At 39.4% G+C, this 17,616-nt stretch overlaps 1 protein-coding gene across 6 annotated transcripts in view; it reads left to right on the top strand.

Annotated features, from left to right (window-relative positions):
• LOC107705416 (mitogen-activated protein kinase kinase kinase 4-like) overlaps window positions 1–17,616 on the top strand; it is a 43,847-nt gene that overhangs the window by 18,049 nt on the left and 8,182 nt on the right. For 3 of the 6 annotated variants that reach the window (XM_016508698.1, XM_016508697.1, XM_016508702.1), the window contains exons 2-17: window positions 4,959–5,134; window positions 5,970–7,294; window positions 8,638–8,895; window positions 9,613–9,765; window positions 10,304–10,461; window positions 10,636–10,752; window positions 11,499–11,598; window positions 11,681–11,764; window positions 11,850–12,119; window positions 13,066–13,215; window positions 13,585–13,746; window positions 14,528–14,661; window positions 15,274–15,352; window positions 15,433–15,511; window positions 15,680–15,782; window positions 16,110–16,241. In XM_016508698.1, coding sequence (XP_016364184.1) covers window positions 4,959–5,134; window positions 5,970–7,294; window positions 8,638–8,895; window positions 9,613–9,765; window positions 10,304–10,461; window positions 10,636–10,752; window positions 11,499–11,598; window positions 11,681–11,764; window positions 11,850–12,119; window positions 13,066–13,215; window positions 13,585–13,746; window positions 14,528–14,661; window positions 15,274–15,352; window positions 15,433–15,511; window positions 15,680–15,782; window positions 16,110–16,241 — 3,480 coding nt within the window. The remainder of the gene's footprint in view (window positions 1–4,958; window positions 5,135–5,969; window positions 7,295–8,637; window positions 8,896–9,612; window positions 9,766–10,303; window positions 10,462–10,635; window positions 10,753–11,498; window positions 11,599–11,680; window positions 11,765–11,849; window positions 12,120–13,065; window positions 13,216–13,584; window positions 13,747–14,527; window positions 14,662–15,273; window positions 15,353–15,432; window positions 15,512–15,679; window positions 15,783–16,109; window positions 16,242–17,616) is intronic. The other 3 variants (XM_016508700.1, XM_016508699.1, XM_016508701.1) reach the window with 3 other exon arrangements.

Here is a 17,616-nt window from a genome sequence, read left to right as displayed (position 1 = left end):
AAAAAAATACCACACTAAATAGTGACTAAACACGACCCCTTTTAATACATGTTAACCAGGAGTCACTCTCATTTATAATCGCGGCATCGTCTGTTAAAATCAACATGCATCTACACTAAAGAGCGGCTATGTGGTTGTTTTGGCTATATTACTTTTTTGACTCATGCAGCGCACTGCCTGCGTCCGAGTAACAAACAAAAAAAAAAACAACAAACAAAAAAGTGCATGTAATATTAACAGACGAACTACGCTCATATTTATAATTCCAAACAATTAGTAAGCGACAGGTGCTAGGAAACGCTGTTTTGTACTCATTTATTGACTAGTCGGCTGACAGCTTCAGTTTCTGAACTTTCACGCTTAGTAACACATACAGCTGTTCCCTCACCACAGTGCAACAGTGAAAAGGAACCCCTTTCAAACAGTGTCGCGTTCCGAACGTTGTTTAAGCGACATACACCGGTATTACGGTATTTTAAAAATTGATGTCATAACAAAAATAAACACCGGTATTCGTTATGAACCGGTATACTGCCCAGCACTAATTGCTTGTAAACCAGAGTATGTGAGCGGAGCGGAGCGGTGTGATTTTGAATGGAGCAAGCAGCGGATTTTTTTCATGTGGTAGGAAAAAAGTTTGCACACTAGTGTTCCAATAATCCATTTTGAAACGCTCCTGTCATTTTATTTATTTTCTTTTTTTCTTTTAATATACGTTATGAACAGAACTGTGATATTTCAAACATACTGAAATACTTTAGCCGCGGAGCAGTGTTTCTGATATTAGTGAGCGAGGAGTGGAGCGGGAGCGGGAATTGGTGAACCCGGAGCGGAGCTGGAGCAGAGTGATTATTAAATGCGCGGAGGGGAAATTGTTGCCGCTCCACTCCGCTCACATACTCTGTTGTAAAACGTACTGTTATTTTCATCACAAACAAAATTTGCACTGCAAAAAGCATCAATAGCCTACCTTTTAATGCTGACAACCATGTTATTAGCTTGTCATGTGGTAGGAAAAAAGTTTGCACACTAGTGTTCCAATAATCCATTTTGAAACGCTCCTGTCATTTTATTTATTTTCTTTTTTTCTTTTAATATACGTTATGAACAGAACTGTGATATTTCAAACATACTGAAATACTTTAGCCGCGGAGCAGTGTTTCTGATATTAGTGAGCGAGGAGTGGAGCGGGAGCGGGAATTGGTGAACCCGGAGCGGAGCTGGAGCAGAGTGATTATTAAATGCGCGGAGGGGAAATTGTTGCCGCTCCACTCCGCTCACATACTCTGTTGTAAACGGGAGTGAAGAGCTTTGCTCTTGACATATAAACATCATACAATGCGATTAAGTCCTACTCTGATTATTGGAAAAATAATAATTGTAAATATAGTCACTGTTGAAAACAGTTGTGCCGTTTAAAGGTAGGGTAGGCGATTTCAGAGAGCCTAGCAATAGCAAGCTAGCTTTGAAAGCATAAGATCCCACCTTCCCTGCAAATCACTCTCCAAAGCCACACCTCCTCCAAAACACATGAACACGCACAGGCAGACCAGAGGCTAACCAGCAACACGATGAGAGACTGTGTTGGTGGAGGGTTAAATGCAATGCTGTCAGATTACCTCATGTTTCATTCACCAGTGAGAAAACATCACAACACAAATCGCATAATATTACAATGATAACGTCTTCCATTCTCACTTGGTCTGCAATAGCGTAACTGAATGCGTGGAGATATGCAAATACATATGTTCACAGGCAGGTAAGACAGTCTGTCGTAATGTTCGGATCGAGGGATATGATTGGACAAACCTTTTATGTTCCTACACCTTCCACCGATCATATAAATACATATAAATTCATTTAGACCCCTAAACCTAGTGATTGCTAACGGATGTGAAGAGACTTTCTACCAGCATAACAAAATATTTTTGAACCAAATCACTTACCCTGCTTTTAATATTTTTGTGGAAACAATAATACATTTTTGTCAGGGTGCTTTGATGAATAGAAAGTTATAAAAGAATAAACTTGGATTTAAAAAAAAAAAATCTATTTATTCTCACTTGGTCTGCAATAGCGTAACTGAATGCGTGGAGATATGCAAATACATATGTTCACAGGCAGGTAAGACAGTCTGTCGTAATGTTCGGATCGAGGGATATGATTGGACAAACCTTTTATGTTCCTACACCTTCCACCGATCATATAAATACATATAAATTCATTTAGACCCCTAAACCTAGTGATTGCTAACGGATGTGAAGAGACTTTCTACCAGCATAACAAAATATTTTTGAACCAAATCACTTACCCTGCTTTTAATATTTTTGTGGAAACAATAATACATTTTGTCAGGGTGCTTTGATGAATAGAAAGTTATAAAAGAATAAACTTGGATTAAAAAAAAAAAAATCTATTTAATGCCTACTTGTTGAATAGAAGTGTTTCTTTAAAAATTCCCCTTTTGATTTTGGGGTGAAAATGTTTAACATTGCAAATTGAGCTCCCAAGTTCTTATAAAGAGTTGTACACTTTGTTTTGCATATGATCATGTTCATTTAGGGGGTAACTTTATGGGGCCCAGGACCTTTTTTTTTTGTTGAGTTTCCAGGTCCAATGAGCATGTTAGTGATCTTAGTGGGCCCCATTTGGTCCAAATTCAGATTTTTGAATAAATACTTAAAAATCTCTCTTTAGTATATTGAATATTGTCAGAAGTATTAAAAAACATGAATCATTTCAGCAATATCATACATTCCTATCACTGGCTGTAACCAGCCATTAGACACTGAGACCGTTTGGTCCATGTGCCGCTCGCACACAATGAAGCGCTGCAGGCTACAACAATGACTCCAGTGGCGGATGGGGTCAGAGTTCACTGGCTTCTCTTGACTGCAGCGAGGCAGATGTGGTCAGCTCTGTTTATGGCCCTCGTCAAAGGCTGTAACATTCCTCTGCTGTATCGTTTGTTCCTGATAACCTTGGACAAGCTATTCAGTAGACCTGAGCTCCATATGCAGCAGTAAATCAACAGCTTGTGTTGCTTTTGTGCGTTATGGGGTTGCACTCCGTGGTGTTCCTGTGGGTTGGATGCCTTTCAGTGGGGTGATAGTACAGAGGCAGAATTCTCTAGACCTTTCTGCTCTAGTGCTCAAGCAGCGTTCAATGGAGATACGTCATGACATCCAAACAAACAGCAGGAGCTTGGGTGATTTCACCATTTCCTGTGTCATTCCTGAAGGGTTTGGTCACAGTTAGACTCTGCCCAGGGCTGCACCTTCAACACTCTGTCACTCTCCCAGCAAGCTTTTGAGAGTTGGACTAGGCTGTTTGAGCCTAAATTTTGCACAGAATCCCTGCATGCAACTAGTTTGCTTTCTGTACAGATGTTATTTACATGTGATTGTGCATATTTGCTCATAGAAAGAAAGAAGTAGAAGTTATGGAAACTTTCTTATTGCTTGTGTGGTCGAGTTTTCAGAAATTATGATATTGCTTGCTGTGTTTATTGTTGAAAAACACACATTAATTTGCATGCAGTGAGTGTAAATGTAGGGTTGCACGATTGATCAAAGTAGCTGAAAACGTGATATGGCTTTAGCTTAGCATGATTGTCAAATCCCAAAGTCTGCAGCTTAATTAAATAAATATATGTGCTGCATATTTGAAGAATGGCAATGTGGTGTTTTAAACATTAGCAGCTCGCCAGCTCAAAGTTCAGTGACGCAGGTAGTGACGATTCTCTCTGGCCAATCCGTGATCAGCAGAGTTTACACGTCACGTTTTGGTAACGGTACGGTTCGCTTGGAACCCCAACCGAGGTGGTACTAAAAAAAGTACCAGGTACTGTACCCAGTGGAAAGCCCCCAAAAAGTGAACAGTACCGAGCCGTACCGTGCCGTACCATGCAGTGGAAAAGCGCCATTAGTGTCTCAGAATGGCTTGATTTGCAGAAAATGCTGCTCATGAACATCTCTGCATGCACTGTGAGTTTGGGTCGCATTTGGGAATGCGTCGTGCCAACAATCCTCCAAAACTTGTAATAAGAAGCACTTATAAACTGACTGTTGTCAACAAAAGAGAAGCTTTAAGGGCTCCTTGCAGTTTTCAAACATAAAAAAGTCATTTTTAAGTTTGAAAATAAAGAAATTAAGATAATAAATATATTAATATTGTATTTATACAGTTTTACTTTCAAATAATTTTTTTATCAGAAAAGTCACAATTTGATTCCCCCCCCCCCCCAAATTGTGCAACCATAGTAAACGGTGCTAAAGTGATGTGAGTCAGCTAAATGTAAATGATGGGTCTTGGGGTGTTATCCATATGTTAAGTGGCGGCAGCGGTGGGGTGCAGGGTGTCAGGCGGGCTGTGTCTGAATGTTCTGGCACGAGGACCACAATACCCTGCAGCAGGTGTCTGGGGGGACTTTTGGTCTGGCTGGAGACTCCCTGGGGATTGTGGGTGAATTTATGTTTGTGTGAGGGGCAGATGAATGACTCCTGGCTTTGCTCTGAGTGGTCTTTGTGAGTGGAATCACATATTAACTCAACCAAAGTCTGACCCTACTGTGAAAGTGATCCCTTCCTCCATAGCCTGACAATGGCCCTGTATCAATATCATTTTCCTCCCACACACACACACAGACATGCACGTGTCCAAATACACCTACATACACAGTTTGTCTCAGCATGATGGCGAGTTTTGCACCAGTTAGCAAATCAGTCCTTTTTTTTGTTCGTTTCATTGTCTATGGGATGAATTTCCTCTTCCGATTTGTAATCCTCTTAAAAACTGAAAGACCCTTATAATGTGCTTCTAGACCTTGCTGTGGATTTATTTTCTTAAATTCTTTTATTTTGATAACAAAAATGTGGTTCAGCTTTTAGTTTTGCTCAAAGCTGCACTTCAGGTTCTGTTTCATACTCGTATTTTGGATTGTTGTGATTTCTATTCAGGCTCAAGGACTCGTCCAAAGATGTGCCCCAGCAGAACACTGAGGTGGATGAGTCTTGGGACGAGCCCAGCCAGGAAGAGGAGACTCTCTATAGCACCTCCCCTCCCCGCACTCCTCGGCAGATAAAACGCATGTCCAACAAACACCAGAGAAGCAGCCAGGGGTCAAAGGGCAAAGGTGACAGCCCTTAACTTTTCAAATTTCTGAAACATATGGTGTTAGGGCCCCAGTGATGTCAGTGGTACACAGCCATCATTCTGGAGTGACATTCAAGAGCTTAAGATCATGTTGAATGAAAAAAAAACCCTGCAGTACCTCCAACTCTGTGCACAGACATTTAATTAATAGGGGGAAAAATAATTAAAAGAATATTTAATTGAAGAATAATAACTAGGGCTGCAACAACTGAGCAAAGTTGGTGATAACTGATAAAAAAAAATAGTCAACCATATTCAGTTTGGCTGTTGCTTTGTTTGGAACTATTTTTGGTTGTGAAATTGAGCAAAACCAGACAATATTGTATCTAAAATGTAACAAAATATGAACTACTTGCTTATTAAACTGTTGTATAAAATCAGTATCACATTGCAATTCTATTTTTGCTTCTGTGATATTGCTGTCTATGTCATATGATATAAATATAAGACAAACCCCATCCAGGGGCATTTTTGCCCTCATATCTTAAATTTTAGGGGCATAGAACTGCATTCTAATAAGGTACATTATGCAGTTAGTTGTCATCCTGTACATTCATCAGCAACTGTATGCGCTTTTAGATGCCGAACAGGTCTGGGCCAGGTGCATTTAATGCATTGATAATTTTAACACATTATTTTTACACCAGTAATCACACCAAATTAACATGTTAAATCGACCACCCTATTAATATTCTCTTGTATTGCTTGTAAATAATACAATAAGTAAATCGCAGAAAAATGCAGACTAAATATATATAGAAATTTGACTTTTTGTTGTTGTCTCTGTCACTAACTTTCATCTCTTTCGTCAACAGAGAAGCCGTGTTCCTCCAGCCCATTGTCTCAACGAGAACGTGAGGGAGCCAGATCAGCTGAACCTCCTGAAGAGCACAGCTACAAGCAAGAAAAGAAGCAGCGCTTCAACCAGCGCTCCAACGAGCGGGACAGCAAGAAGACGTTCGAGGGCTCCTTCATGCTGGATCCGGTGTCCAAGACCAGTGCCATCGGCTCCAGAAACATGGATCCCCGCAAGCCCTACCTGAGCCTGGGCATGTTGCCCGTTCGCACCCACCGGCAGACCTCGCGCACAGACTGTCCGGCAGACCGCCTCAAATTCTTTGAGACTCTGCGGCTGCTGCTTAAGCTTACCTCCATGTCATCCAAGAAGAAAGAGAAGGAGCAGCGAGGCCTGGAGAACACGGCCATTATGGGCCAGAACAATGAGGTCATCTGGTTGGAGTTGCAGGCCTGGCATGCCCGCCGTAGCGTTGTGGAGCAGGACCTGTACCTATACACTGCCCGCCAAGCCATACCTAACATCATCAACGAGGTTCTGCACTTCAAAGTGGACTATAGCAGCTTAGCTGGGCTTGAGAGCAACGTCTTAGTCGAGGAGAGCAACTTCTGTCCTGGCGAAACCAATTGCAGGAATGATCTGTTTAGCTTTAGCACCTGCTCCACGTCCTGGGGAGAAATTGACGCCGCTGCTCCATTTTCCTCAGTGCTGGAGTGCCGGGAGCACCTGCAAAGACAACGAGTAGCTTTCGATCAGGTCAAGCGGGTCATGTCGCTGTTAGAGTCAGTGGAGGCTCTGTACCCATCTCTGCAAACCTTGCAGAAGGACTACGAAAAGTATGCGGCTCGAGACTTCCAGGGCAGGGTGCAGGCGCTCTGCTTGTGGCTGAACATCACTCAGGACCTGAACCAGAAGCTGCGCGTGATGGGCACCGTGCTGGGCCTCAGGGACCGTTCCCGCATCGGCTGGCCCATCTTCGAGATCCCCTCGCCACGCTGCTCCCGTGGCAATGAGGACGATGAGGTGGACGAGGATGAGACAGAGTCCACTGCTACCTTCACTGCCGACAATGACGGGGACGAAAGGACCTTTAGTGAGGCGACCAGCGACGGGGAGCAGTTGCCTTGCTCCACGCCAAAGTTTTCATGCCTCCTGTCAGAGGAGGAGTTCCTCCCGCGGGACAACGAGACCTGCTACTGTCCCACCGCCATGTACAGGCCCTTTGTGGATAAGGCACTTAAACAGATGGGACTGCGTAAACTGATCCTCAGACTGCACAAGCTGATGGACCGCTCGCTGCAGAGGTCCAGAACTGCTCTGTTGAGTCACATGCCCACTCAAGAGGTGAGAGAGCAACTGAGTGTTGGCAGAATGTTAGTTTGGTTGTGAACGTGTGGAATATCGGAGGAAATGGGAAAACATTCCTTTTGGCTTCATGGAAGGTTGGAAAGAATGAGAAGCTGAGAAGGATTAGTTCACCCCAAAATGAGAATACTTTTATCATTACCTCACCTTCATTTTGTTCCAGAACTGTGACTTTTCTGCTTCTTTTGAGCACAAAAGGGGAACTGTACTGGTTGCTCTTCCATGCAGTTGCTATAAATGAGAACTAGATCTTCAAGCTCCAAAAGGTCAAAACGTTGTCATACAAATGATTCTGTTTACGTCCAGTGAGCTGTTTACCTCCGCAAATTGGTCATTGAGTCAGTGAAGTAGATGAGTCAGATTGGTGAATGAATCATTCCACCAGTTTTGTGAACCATATCGGCAGATTTGTAAAAAAAAAAAAAAAAAAAAAACTTTTTTTTTTTTTTTTTTTAAATAACTGTTTGACAACAAATTAGGCTAATCTACATCACTAGCTGAGGTGGAAGTCAGCATTTTAAGTGACAAAGTTGCGATGTGACAGAAGTAACAACAGATCTTTTCTTCTGTATAGTGAAATACATCTGAGGAAAATAAATTTTCGTTTCATTAAACTAATTTCATTTCTTTGGTTGTTGATTAGATGAAAGCAAATCTAAATGCAAGCCTGCAGTGGATTGAAAGAAATGGGTGGGGTTTATGCGAACTAATTGTTTTGAGAAATCCAGCATACGTCACCAGAGAAAAGTCTGTCTTTTCATTGGAAGATCGAGATTGATTAAACACATTTTAATTAAAAATTTTAAGGTAAAAAAAAAAAGAAAAAACATATGCATGGATGAATCATTTACAGTAAGATCAAAAACACATTTAGAAAACGGTGAATTTTCACTTTTTTTTTTGTAGTGTAGTTGTAGTGTAGGCGGTGTGTGTATATATATATATATATATATATATATATATATATATAGCACAGAGGTTGTGTTGACCACTTTTATTGTGCTATTTTGTCATTTTGGAGCCTGACAGTTTCATTCTTCATTTTGTTTGAATATAATGAAAATAGCAGGGCATTCTTCAGAAACTCATCTGTGTTCTGCCAAAAGGAAGTCTTATAAGTTTGGAACAACATGAGGGTGAAAAAATGATGAATTTTCATTTGCAAGAACTTCTTTAAGAGATGGGTGTCAGTGTACTGTCTTTCATTCTACTTACCAGTATTTCTGCGATATTTTGTGGTCAGTGTTTTCTGTTTTCTGTTCATAACCAAATTCATGTACTGAATTTCAACGTCCATGTTCTCATTGCTCTGTTCCTGTTAGTTGTCAGCGGTCCCGGGTTATTCTTTGCAGCACTGTGACTACCTTCCAGAGCTATCTCGTCACGTGTCTGGCCAGGTGGAGGAGGAGGCGGAGTCAGGACGAGTATCGTGGAAGGAGCTGGTGGACATGGACCTGCCCTCATTCCAGCCGGCCTTCTTGGTGCTTTGCCGTGTGCTGCTAAATGTTATTCACGAGTGCCTCAAACTGCGCCTTGAGCAAAGGCCTGCAGGGGAACCGTCCCTGCTCAGCATCAAGCAGGTCATTACTTGCATATACATACATGTTGTATAAACACTGCTGTTCAAACATTTGGGGGTTAAATTAATCAAAAGTGATAGTGAAGACATTTATGATGTTACAAGAGATTTCTACTTCAAATAAATTGCGTTCCTTTAAACGTTCTATTCTTCTAAGTATCTTATATCCTATAAGAATCATATAAAAAATATTAAGCACCACAACTGTTTTCAACATTGATAATGATAAGACATGTTGGAATAATTTCTGAAGGACCATGTGACATTGAAGACTGGAGTAAAGATGCTAAGAATTCATCTTTGCCATCACAGTAAGGAACATATAAAATAAAATATTAAAATAGAAATTACTTATTCTAAATTGCAATAATATTTCACTATTATTCTTTTTTTCCTGTATTTTTATATTTATATGTAGTTATATTTATTTTCTTTTTATTTATTATTCTTTGATGAAGCCAACATAAGATCCTGTCATTATAATTTCATCTTTTTCTTTGTTTATGACTTAGTTTTTTTAGTGTAGAAACCAACTGGTAGTGTTTTTGTTATACATTTTATTTTTTTATGCCTTAGGAAGAAATTGTGTTTGGCTCTCTTCAAGACTCATCAACTCATAAAAGCTGTTCACACATTCAGCATGACTAAATTAAATCCCATGAAATGATTCCTAGAGACATCAAAAATGGCTGACTTGTGTATTTTGTGTGTGTTGTAGTTGGTGCGTGAGTGTAAAGAGGTTCTTAAAGGAGGTCTCCTGATGAAACAGTACTACCAGTTTATGCTGCGGGGCGTCGTCACTGACCCCCAGGGTCTGCAGACTAACGCCAACATCGACGAGTTTGAGGAGGATCTGCACAAAATGCTAGAGGTGGGATTAGGACTGACTGGTGTTGTAATCTTATTCACACGTTTAATTACCTTTACTTATTCGTGTTTAATTACCTTTACATTCATGACCAAGTGACAGTGACTTATTGAGGAAGTCAATCTTGCTACGCTAAATTCCAATAAACAACCCTATATGACCCAGATTCTGCATGATGGTGTGAGTCTGATGTGTATATAGTAATAAATATGCATGACTGCCTGTAATCATCACAAATGAGGATTTTAGTGATAAGATGTTAACGGCACAATTATTTCATTGTGACTTGATGGGAGTGGTTCTCCGTGTTTGATGGCTGCTAATCTTTGCCAGGGATTTTTGCCCAGCTCTGCTTTTTGCATTTTTTTGCATTATAAAATAAAAATAAAAAAAATCTAAAAAATAAAGATGTATCCTTCCACGGTTAAATTGTTTAGAATTATCCAGCAAACATCTCCATCATGAACAGCAGCGATCTTCAAGAGCTGCATTTAAAAGAAAGTGATCAGACAATAAATATTTTCTGTGTCTTTGCATGCAGGTGTACTTTGACTACATGCGCAGCTGGATCCAGATGTTACAGCAGCTGCCTCAAGCCTCCCACAGCCTGAAGAACCTGCTGGAGGAGGAGTGGAATTTCACCAAAGTCATCACTCCATACATCCGGGGTGGAGAAGCCCAGTCTGGGAAACTCTTTTGGTTAGTCTTTTACTCTGTGCTCTAGCGGTTTCATTTGTACCATTGAAAAGCATTATGAAGGTATTTTTTATTGATGAAACAACGAAGAAAAAATAATTGCATTGATTCTTTAGTTGGAATTACATATCAAAGTAAAGTGCACAAAAAGCATCACTACTGGTTTGTCTTTTCCAGTGATATTGCTGGCATGCTGCTAAAATCCACTGGAGACTTTCTGGATGCGGGCCTTCAGAAGAGTGGCAATGAGTTCTGGGAGTGTGCGGATGACAGCACTGCCTCGGATGAAATCAGGTGTGTCTGAGACAACAGTTAATGAGTAATAAACACAGTGCTAGACTTATCAAAGCCTGTGGAACATGTGTTCATTGCTACATCATCAGATCTGTCTTATACAGTCTAGCAAAAATGTTTGTTCATCTAAAAACTGTAGAACAGCTAGGGATATAGAGAGAATAGAATAGAGACTATATAGAATGAGATTAGAATCCAAATCTGTTTGGTGCCATTAATGTCAAACACAAATGTAGTTTTAATATCTCTCTGAAAATATTAGTTTTATTCAGCAAAGACACATTAAATTGATCAAAAGTGACAGTAAAGACATTATAGTGTTCCAAATGATCTATTAAAAAAAATGTTGTTATTTTTTTCTGTATTCATCAAAGAATCCTAAAAAAGTATCACGAATACCACAATTTTAAGCAGAACGTCTGATTTCAACACTGATAATACTAAGAAATTGTTTCTTGAGCACCAACTAGCATATTAGAATGATTTCTGAAGGATCATGTGACACTGAAAACTGGAGTAATGGCTGCTGAGAATTCACAGGAATAAATTGTATTTTAAAATATATTAAAAAAGAAAACCATTATTTTACATTGTAACAATATTTCACAATATTTCTATTCTCTATTCTACTATAATATTTACAGTAAATATTTAAGACATCCTAAAAAATCTTACTGACCCCTTACTGACTGATTTTTTTTTTTTTAAGCATTCAGCATTTATCCCTGTTTTTTCTTTCCCTGCAGACGTTCGGTGATCGAGACGAGTCGCTCGCTCAAAGAGCTCTTCCATGAAGCCAGGGAGAGAGCATCTAAAGCATTAGGCTTTGCCAAGATGCTGCGCAAGGTGAGTTCACTTGGCACTATGTTTGCACTGTGGTGTGTCACTGTGATGGACAATTTTAACATTCTGCTTTACTTCTGCTCAGGATCTTGAGATTGCTGCAGAATTCAGGTTAACCAGTGGAGTTCCCTCTCTCCTCCAAGCACTGAAGGCCAAGAATTATGTCAAAGTATTAAGACATTCCTCTATATTAATGGTAGTCTGCTATAGATAGATGCTCTACATGTGCTTAATAACTTTGTCATTTTTCTTAGGTCCAAATCCCAGGACTGGAGGAGCTCCAGGTGTTCGTGCCTTGTGATCTGATGGAGCAGCGGCTAGTCATCTTACAGCTGTTGAATGCAGCAGCTGGAAAGGACTGCTCGAAAGAGCCAGACGAGATCCCAGAAGATGAGGCCTATCTGCTCATTAGCAAACATGGAGTCGGGGACTCGAGCACCGATGGTGCCTGGACTGAGTGGGACGGCACTGTGCTCAAACTAGTACCTCAGATGGAGACTGTGGACACATTACGGGCCATGAAGGTATGAAGCTAGGCATGTGATCTTCTCAGTTTAACCGTTCAGTGCTGTTAGTGCACAAAAATGAGTCACTTCCTCAAAAAAGTAGTTATTTACATATCAAAAGTCTGGGGTGATTAAGTTTTTTTTTTAACGTTTTTGAAAGAAGTCTGTTTTTCTCATAAAGGCTGTATTTATTTGATCAAAAATACAGTAAAACGGTAATATTTTGGAATATTACCATTTAAATAGTATTAAAATTACAGTTTATTGTAATAATATAATAATATTACAATTTAAAATAACTTCTATTTTAGTCATTACTCCAGTCTTCAGGGTCACATGATCCTTCAGAAATGATTTATCATCTATATTGAAGACAGTTTTTTTTCTGCATATCTTTTGGGTAACCATAATACACTAACTTCCAAAAGTTTGGGGTAAGATTTAAAAAAGAAATTAATTACTTTTTTTTTAAAGGACGCATTACCTTAATCAAAAGTGACAGTAAAACTTAAATATTAAGCAGCAAAAACTGTGTACATCACTGATGATAATAACCATTATTAATAATTGAGCACCAGTAATATTTGATGATAACTTAGAACCAAGTTATCATTATAATGATATGAGTGAATGAATTATAATGATTTCTGGAGGATCATGTGAGACTGGAGTAATAGCTGCTGAAAATTCAGCTTTGCCATCACAGTAATAAATTGCATTTTAAAACTATTCAATAGAAAACGGTTATTTTAGATTGTATTTTGTATATATTGCCCATTTTAATGCATTATTCTGTCTTTGAAGAAAAAAATGTATGTTTTACAATTTTTAGGTTTGGAATAAATCTTTGACTTTGGAAAAAAAAAAATAGAAAAAATAACATTTTCTAATTTTTTATATAATCATCTCAGTTTACAAGTTACCCGTTCATTACAGCTTCTAATATGTCATATATGATTCCTAGGTGGACAATCTATTGCTGGTTGTGATGCAGTCGGCCCATCTGGTGACACAACGCAAAGCCTTCCAGCAGTCCATGGAAGAACTTCTCACCCTCAGCCGAGAGCAGACATCCAGCCAACCGCTTATCGTCTCCGCCCTGGAACAGCTCAAGGTGATGCAAACTAAACCCAAAAAACAAACTAGATTTTGTGGTCCCAGTTTCTGTTTTCTGACATATCAGCTGATGTGTACTTGTCTTCTGACTGTCACTTGAGTTTTTGGAGACCCACTTTCAAATCACATCAAGCAGGGGTTTCAATCTGTGTCACTTAACGCTGGTGTAGCATACACTTCACTCAATACAAATACGCATGGAAATCCCTGGTTTAAGGAGTGCAGAGACTTTTGGTTTTGCTCCATAGACATGAGTTACATTATGTGATGATATGAAAACATATAAACGGCACATCAGCAAACCGGATGTTTGCAAAGCAGTTTTGGTTTGAGCTGCTCTTTTAAAGAAAATTTTTTGTCCTTTCAGAATGAGGCTCTCCAGCTGTGCATCAAGATCAACACCGCGATCGACCGTGTGGATTACATGTTCACGTCAGAGTTTGAGGCTGAGGTGGAGGAGACAGAGAAAGCCACACTGCAGCAGTATTACAGAGAGGCCATGATTCAGGGCTACAACTTTGCTTTTGAGGTCCGAACCTGACAGGATTCTGTGTATATGAATGCTGCACAGCACCTTAAAGTCACCATGAAATCAAAATTGCACCACAATTAGCAAACAGCAATCCAACTGATCCAATCAATTCCCAATGGACAAATCAAGTTCTGCCCTACATTTCACTATATATGACACAATAGTGAAGAAAAGAATGCCATTTCTGGTTGATGCCAACTTTAAGTATCTTACTAATCTATTAGACATAAAAGAGTGCAATTTTTGTCCCAGGACTATCAGAAAATGTGTCACTGTTTCCTTTCCCTTTTTTTTAAGGCTGTTAAAAAGAGCTAGTAATGAGATGGTGTAGTTTAGTGGTTGAACGTCCATGTGGGTTTCCTGCACCCTTGAATCTAAAAAAAAAAGTCTAATTAGTAGTTGGCTAATAAGCTTTAGTTTTCTTCAGTGCTGTTTTTATATCAATGTTTACTTTAATTAGCCATGTGAGCTAAAAGCACAGAAGAGGGGGAAAATACGTCTCCAACAGGTGCAGAACTAAAACAGAAAACATGAAAATCCTCAGACTGTTCACCTATTCCCTTTATTTTTAAAATAAAACAGCAAAGTTTCAATCATAGATCTTTGTCAGGCAGTGTGCAGATGTTCCTTGTTTACTTTCAGGCTAACAACACGGAACTAAAAGAAGTTCAAGGGGGGAAAAAACACGTTAAGGATACAGTGTCAAGTATGAAGAAGGCAAACACAAGGATTTTTTTTGAGTTTATCAGTTCAGCATATGTTTTTTGCTTTCCTGCAGTATCATAAAGAGGTTGTGCGGCTGATGTCTGGAGAGTTCAGGCGGCGGATAGGGGAGTGTTACATCACTTTTGCCCGCAAGTGGATGAACTTTGTCCTCACAAAGTGTGAAAGCGGAAGAGGCACTCGTCCAAGGTGAGTAGGCTCTGTTCCAAAAACACAGAGGGTGTTATGCAGTCTATTTCCTACATAGGCAGCTATCTTCTAGGGCATCTTAACTTTAAAACATCAAAATTGAATGATTTGGAATGCCCCACTCATGCACTTATATCAAGTAACGTTATCCCCTCTCAGTTGATTAAAAGAAGAGTTTGTTCCAATACAGAACAGTGTTCTAATAAGCATAGAAAACATAGTACATAAGTTTTGAGTGAATGTTTTTTTGAATTTTTTTTAAATTTATGCTATGTCTTCATTTTAGATGGAATGCTTCTTAGTCTTGTTTCAGTCATTTATAGGATCACATTTTCTGTAAAGGATGCATGCAGTGCTAAAAAAGTTTTCTGAGGACCCTGCATTTTCATGCTGCCTACATTTTGGAGCAGGAGTGTGTCTGTGTTGCCTTAACATGCTGTCTCTGTAGGAAGCTCACTGGGTTTTGGAGCACAGCCAGCGTTTCATCCCACAGAGATGCTAATGTTCAAAGAAAACGTTTCCAGCTTCTTTCTCAATAAACGATATTTGCCACCTTGTTTTTTAACAAGCTTTCAAATGTTATTTGAGGTTACATTTTTATTTAATCTCTAGGTGGGCGACGCAAGGCTTTGATTTTCTTCAAGCGATTGAGCCTGCGTTTATATCAGCCTTGCCAGAAGATGACTTTCTGGTGAGATATCCATGCCCTGTTGTTTTAATATCTGTTTTGCAATTGCAATTGAGTTTATAGTTGTTAATCTTGTCTTGTAGAGTTTGCAAGCTCTGATGAATGAATGTATAGGGCATGTTATCGGTAAACCGCACAGTCCAGTCAGTAGTATGTACTTTGGTAAGTGCTCTCTTCCTCTGCGGTGTTTAAGGTCACTGTTTATGCTCTTAGCTTATGCGATTTACATTTTTAAAAATATTTGTATTTTATTTTTGGAATTAATTAATTTGGCAATTGGTAAGAGTTTAGCAGTAAATTGATAATGGCATCTGGTGCAAAATCTTCCAGCAGGCCCACGAAACAGCCCTCGACCTGTCAAAGTTCCCCGTTGCCACAGCGATCCTCCAAACCCACACCTCTTTATCCCTTCATCTCATTCTGAGGCCTTCAGGTAGGTCATGCCACCAGTAGCACATCTTAGTGCCATTATAATGCGTGTGCATATGTACCTCCTATGCATGCCCTTGTGTTCGGTTTAAACTGGAGAAGGGTTTAATTAAATGAGTCACGCTGCTTTTAATGCTGTAGATTATATTAGTGCTTTAACCACTATCTGTGCTGCAACATAGAGCTTCATATGGGTGTTGTGTTTTGTGTTTGTATGCTGACATTAAGAACATGTGTAAAGCTGTGCCTCATTTAATAATAAACACTTTCACACATGCACGCATCATCCAAAGCAGAATGCTGAGGCCGTCAGTCTGTTTTTCCACCACAGCTCTCGGAGTCTCCCGTGTGATCTACGTCCCCAGTTGTGTCCCCCAGGTCCCCGTCCCGCCCCTCCATTACCCCCAGGGGAACACGGCCATGCCACCAAATCCAAATCTGGCGGCGTGCCCAATGACACCAGGTAGTCAGGACCACCCATTCTCAACCCCAGACAGAGCTCTGCAACATTTTCAACATCCTAGGCATTGCATCCTTGTTAGAACAGCATTTCTCATGGGTTTTGGGATTCATGAGTGAATTGGCAAAAATTTGAATTGTATTATAAATGTTTGATGCCAACAACAGGATGATGGGTACCAGAAAACTTGGAACAGGCTGCTCTTTCTGTAAAATGTTCTGTTTTCTCACCCAAGTCCACGAGAAAAACTTGCATTTTCTGAGTAATGCTGTTTTTACACAGGATGTTGTGAAATTAAAGGGGTCATATCACCAGGAATCAAATTTCCTTGAACTACCGAGAGGCGGTGTGAAAACATACTATCACAATCTTTATAACAACAGCTCAGTATAAAAATATATATTTTTCAAACTGCAAAAATAACTTTCTGAAATACTTTTTGGATTTCCTATGTCAGAAAGCCAAGATATTAAAATGGCCAGTCATATTTAAGTATCAGCAATGCTTTGAAAATGTGTGAATGTTCGCTAAGCCTTGTGCAGTATGTAGCAGGAGTATTATAGTTAACTAAAACCATAAAAAACATTTATCTTCATTGAAAATACAGTAAGCATTAGCTGAAATACATAATTTCGCATTTTAATTTAGGTTAACTTGATGAACTAAAACTGCAATAAAAATAAAGAAAAACTATATAGGCATTAAAAAATACTAAAAATGACAAAATTATTTTAAAATTTTTTACTAAAATTAAAAAGGAAAATATAAAAATAAAAACTAATTCAAAATACCAATAAAAACTAAATTAGTACTAAAGAAAACCCTGGATGTAGCACCAACTGCTCTGCATATACTTCTTAAAGGATTCCAATATTAAAGGCGACATTGGATGCTCATTTTCCACAAGTTGGTATGATTCTTTAGGGTCTTCATGAAATGTCTGAAGAATACTTTGGTTAAAATTCCTCATTGGTCGTGTAAAACTGAACCCTTTTTACCTTGTCAAAAACAAGTTTACATCAAGCCATTTTAGTGCATGTCTCTTTAAATGATAATGAGTTACTGCTCACCCCGCCCCTCTCTGCTGGTTTTTGTGTATTTGGTGGGGCGTTACCATCAAAAACATCATTATTCTTCAGTGGCTCTCATGTCGGGAGAAAAAAAAGACTGTTTACATCCAACTACAAAACACCTGCATAGTTTACAAGACAATGTTGTCGCTACAGCTGCTCGAGCGTGGAGAAAATGGCTGACAGCATACAATTGACAGAGGGCGGCAATATGCTAATACAGGACAGTCCGTCAGCAGTTATGGGCGGGGCCTGAGCAGTATGACATCATACTTAGAAAATGTAAAAAATGGCTTGATAATTGAGAC

This window comes from Sinocyclocheilus rhinocerous, unplaced genomic scaffold (assembly GCF_001515625.1).
Source record: "Sinocyclocheilus rhinocerous isolate Xijiao unplaced genomic scaffold, SAMN03320098_v1.1 scaffold564, whole genome shotgun sequence".
Taxonomy (NCBI): domain Eukaryota; kingdom Metazoa; phylum Chordata; class Actinopteri; order Cypriniformes; family Cyprinidae; genus Sinocyclocheilus; species Sinocyclocheilus rhinocerous.
This window is presented reverse-complemented; position numbering and strand designations above follow the sequence as displayed.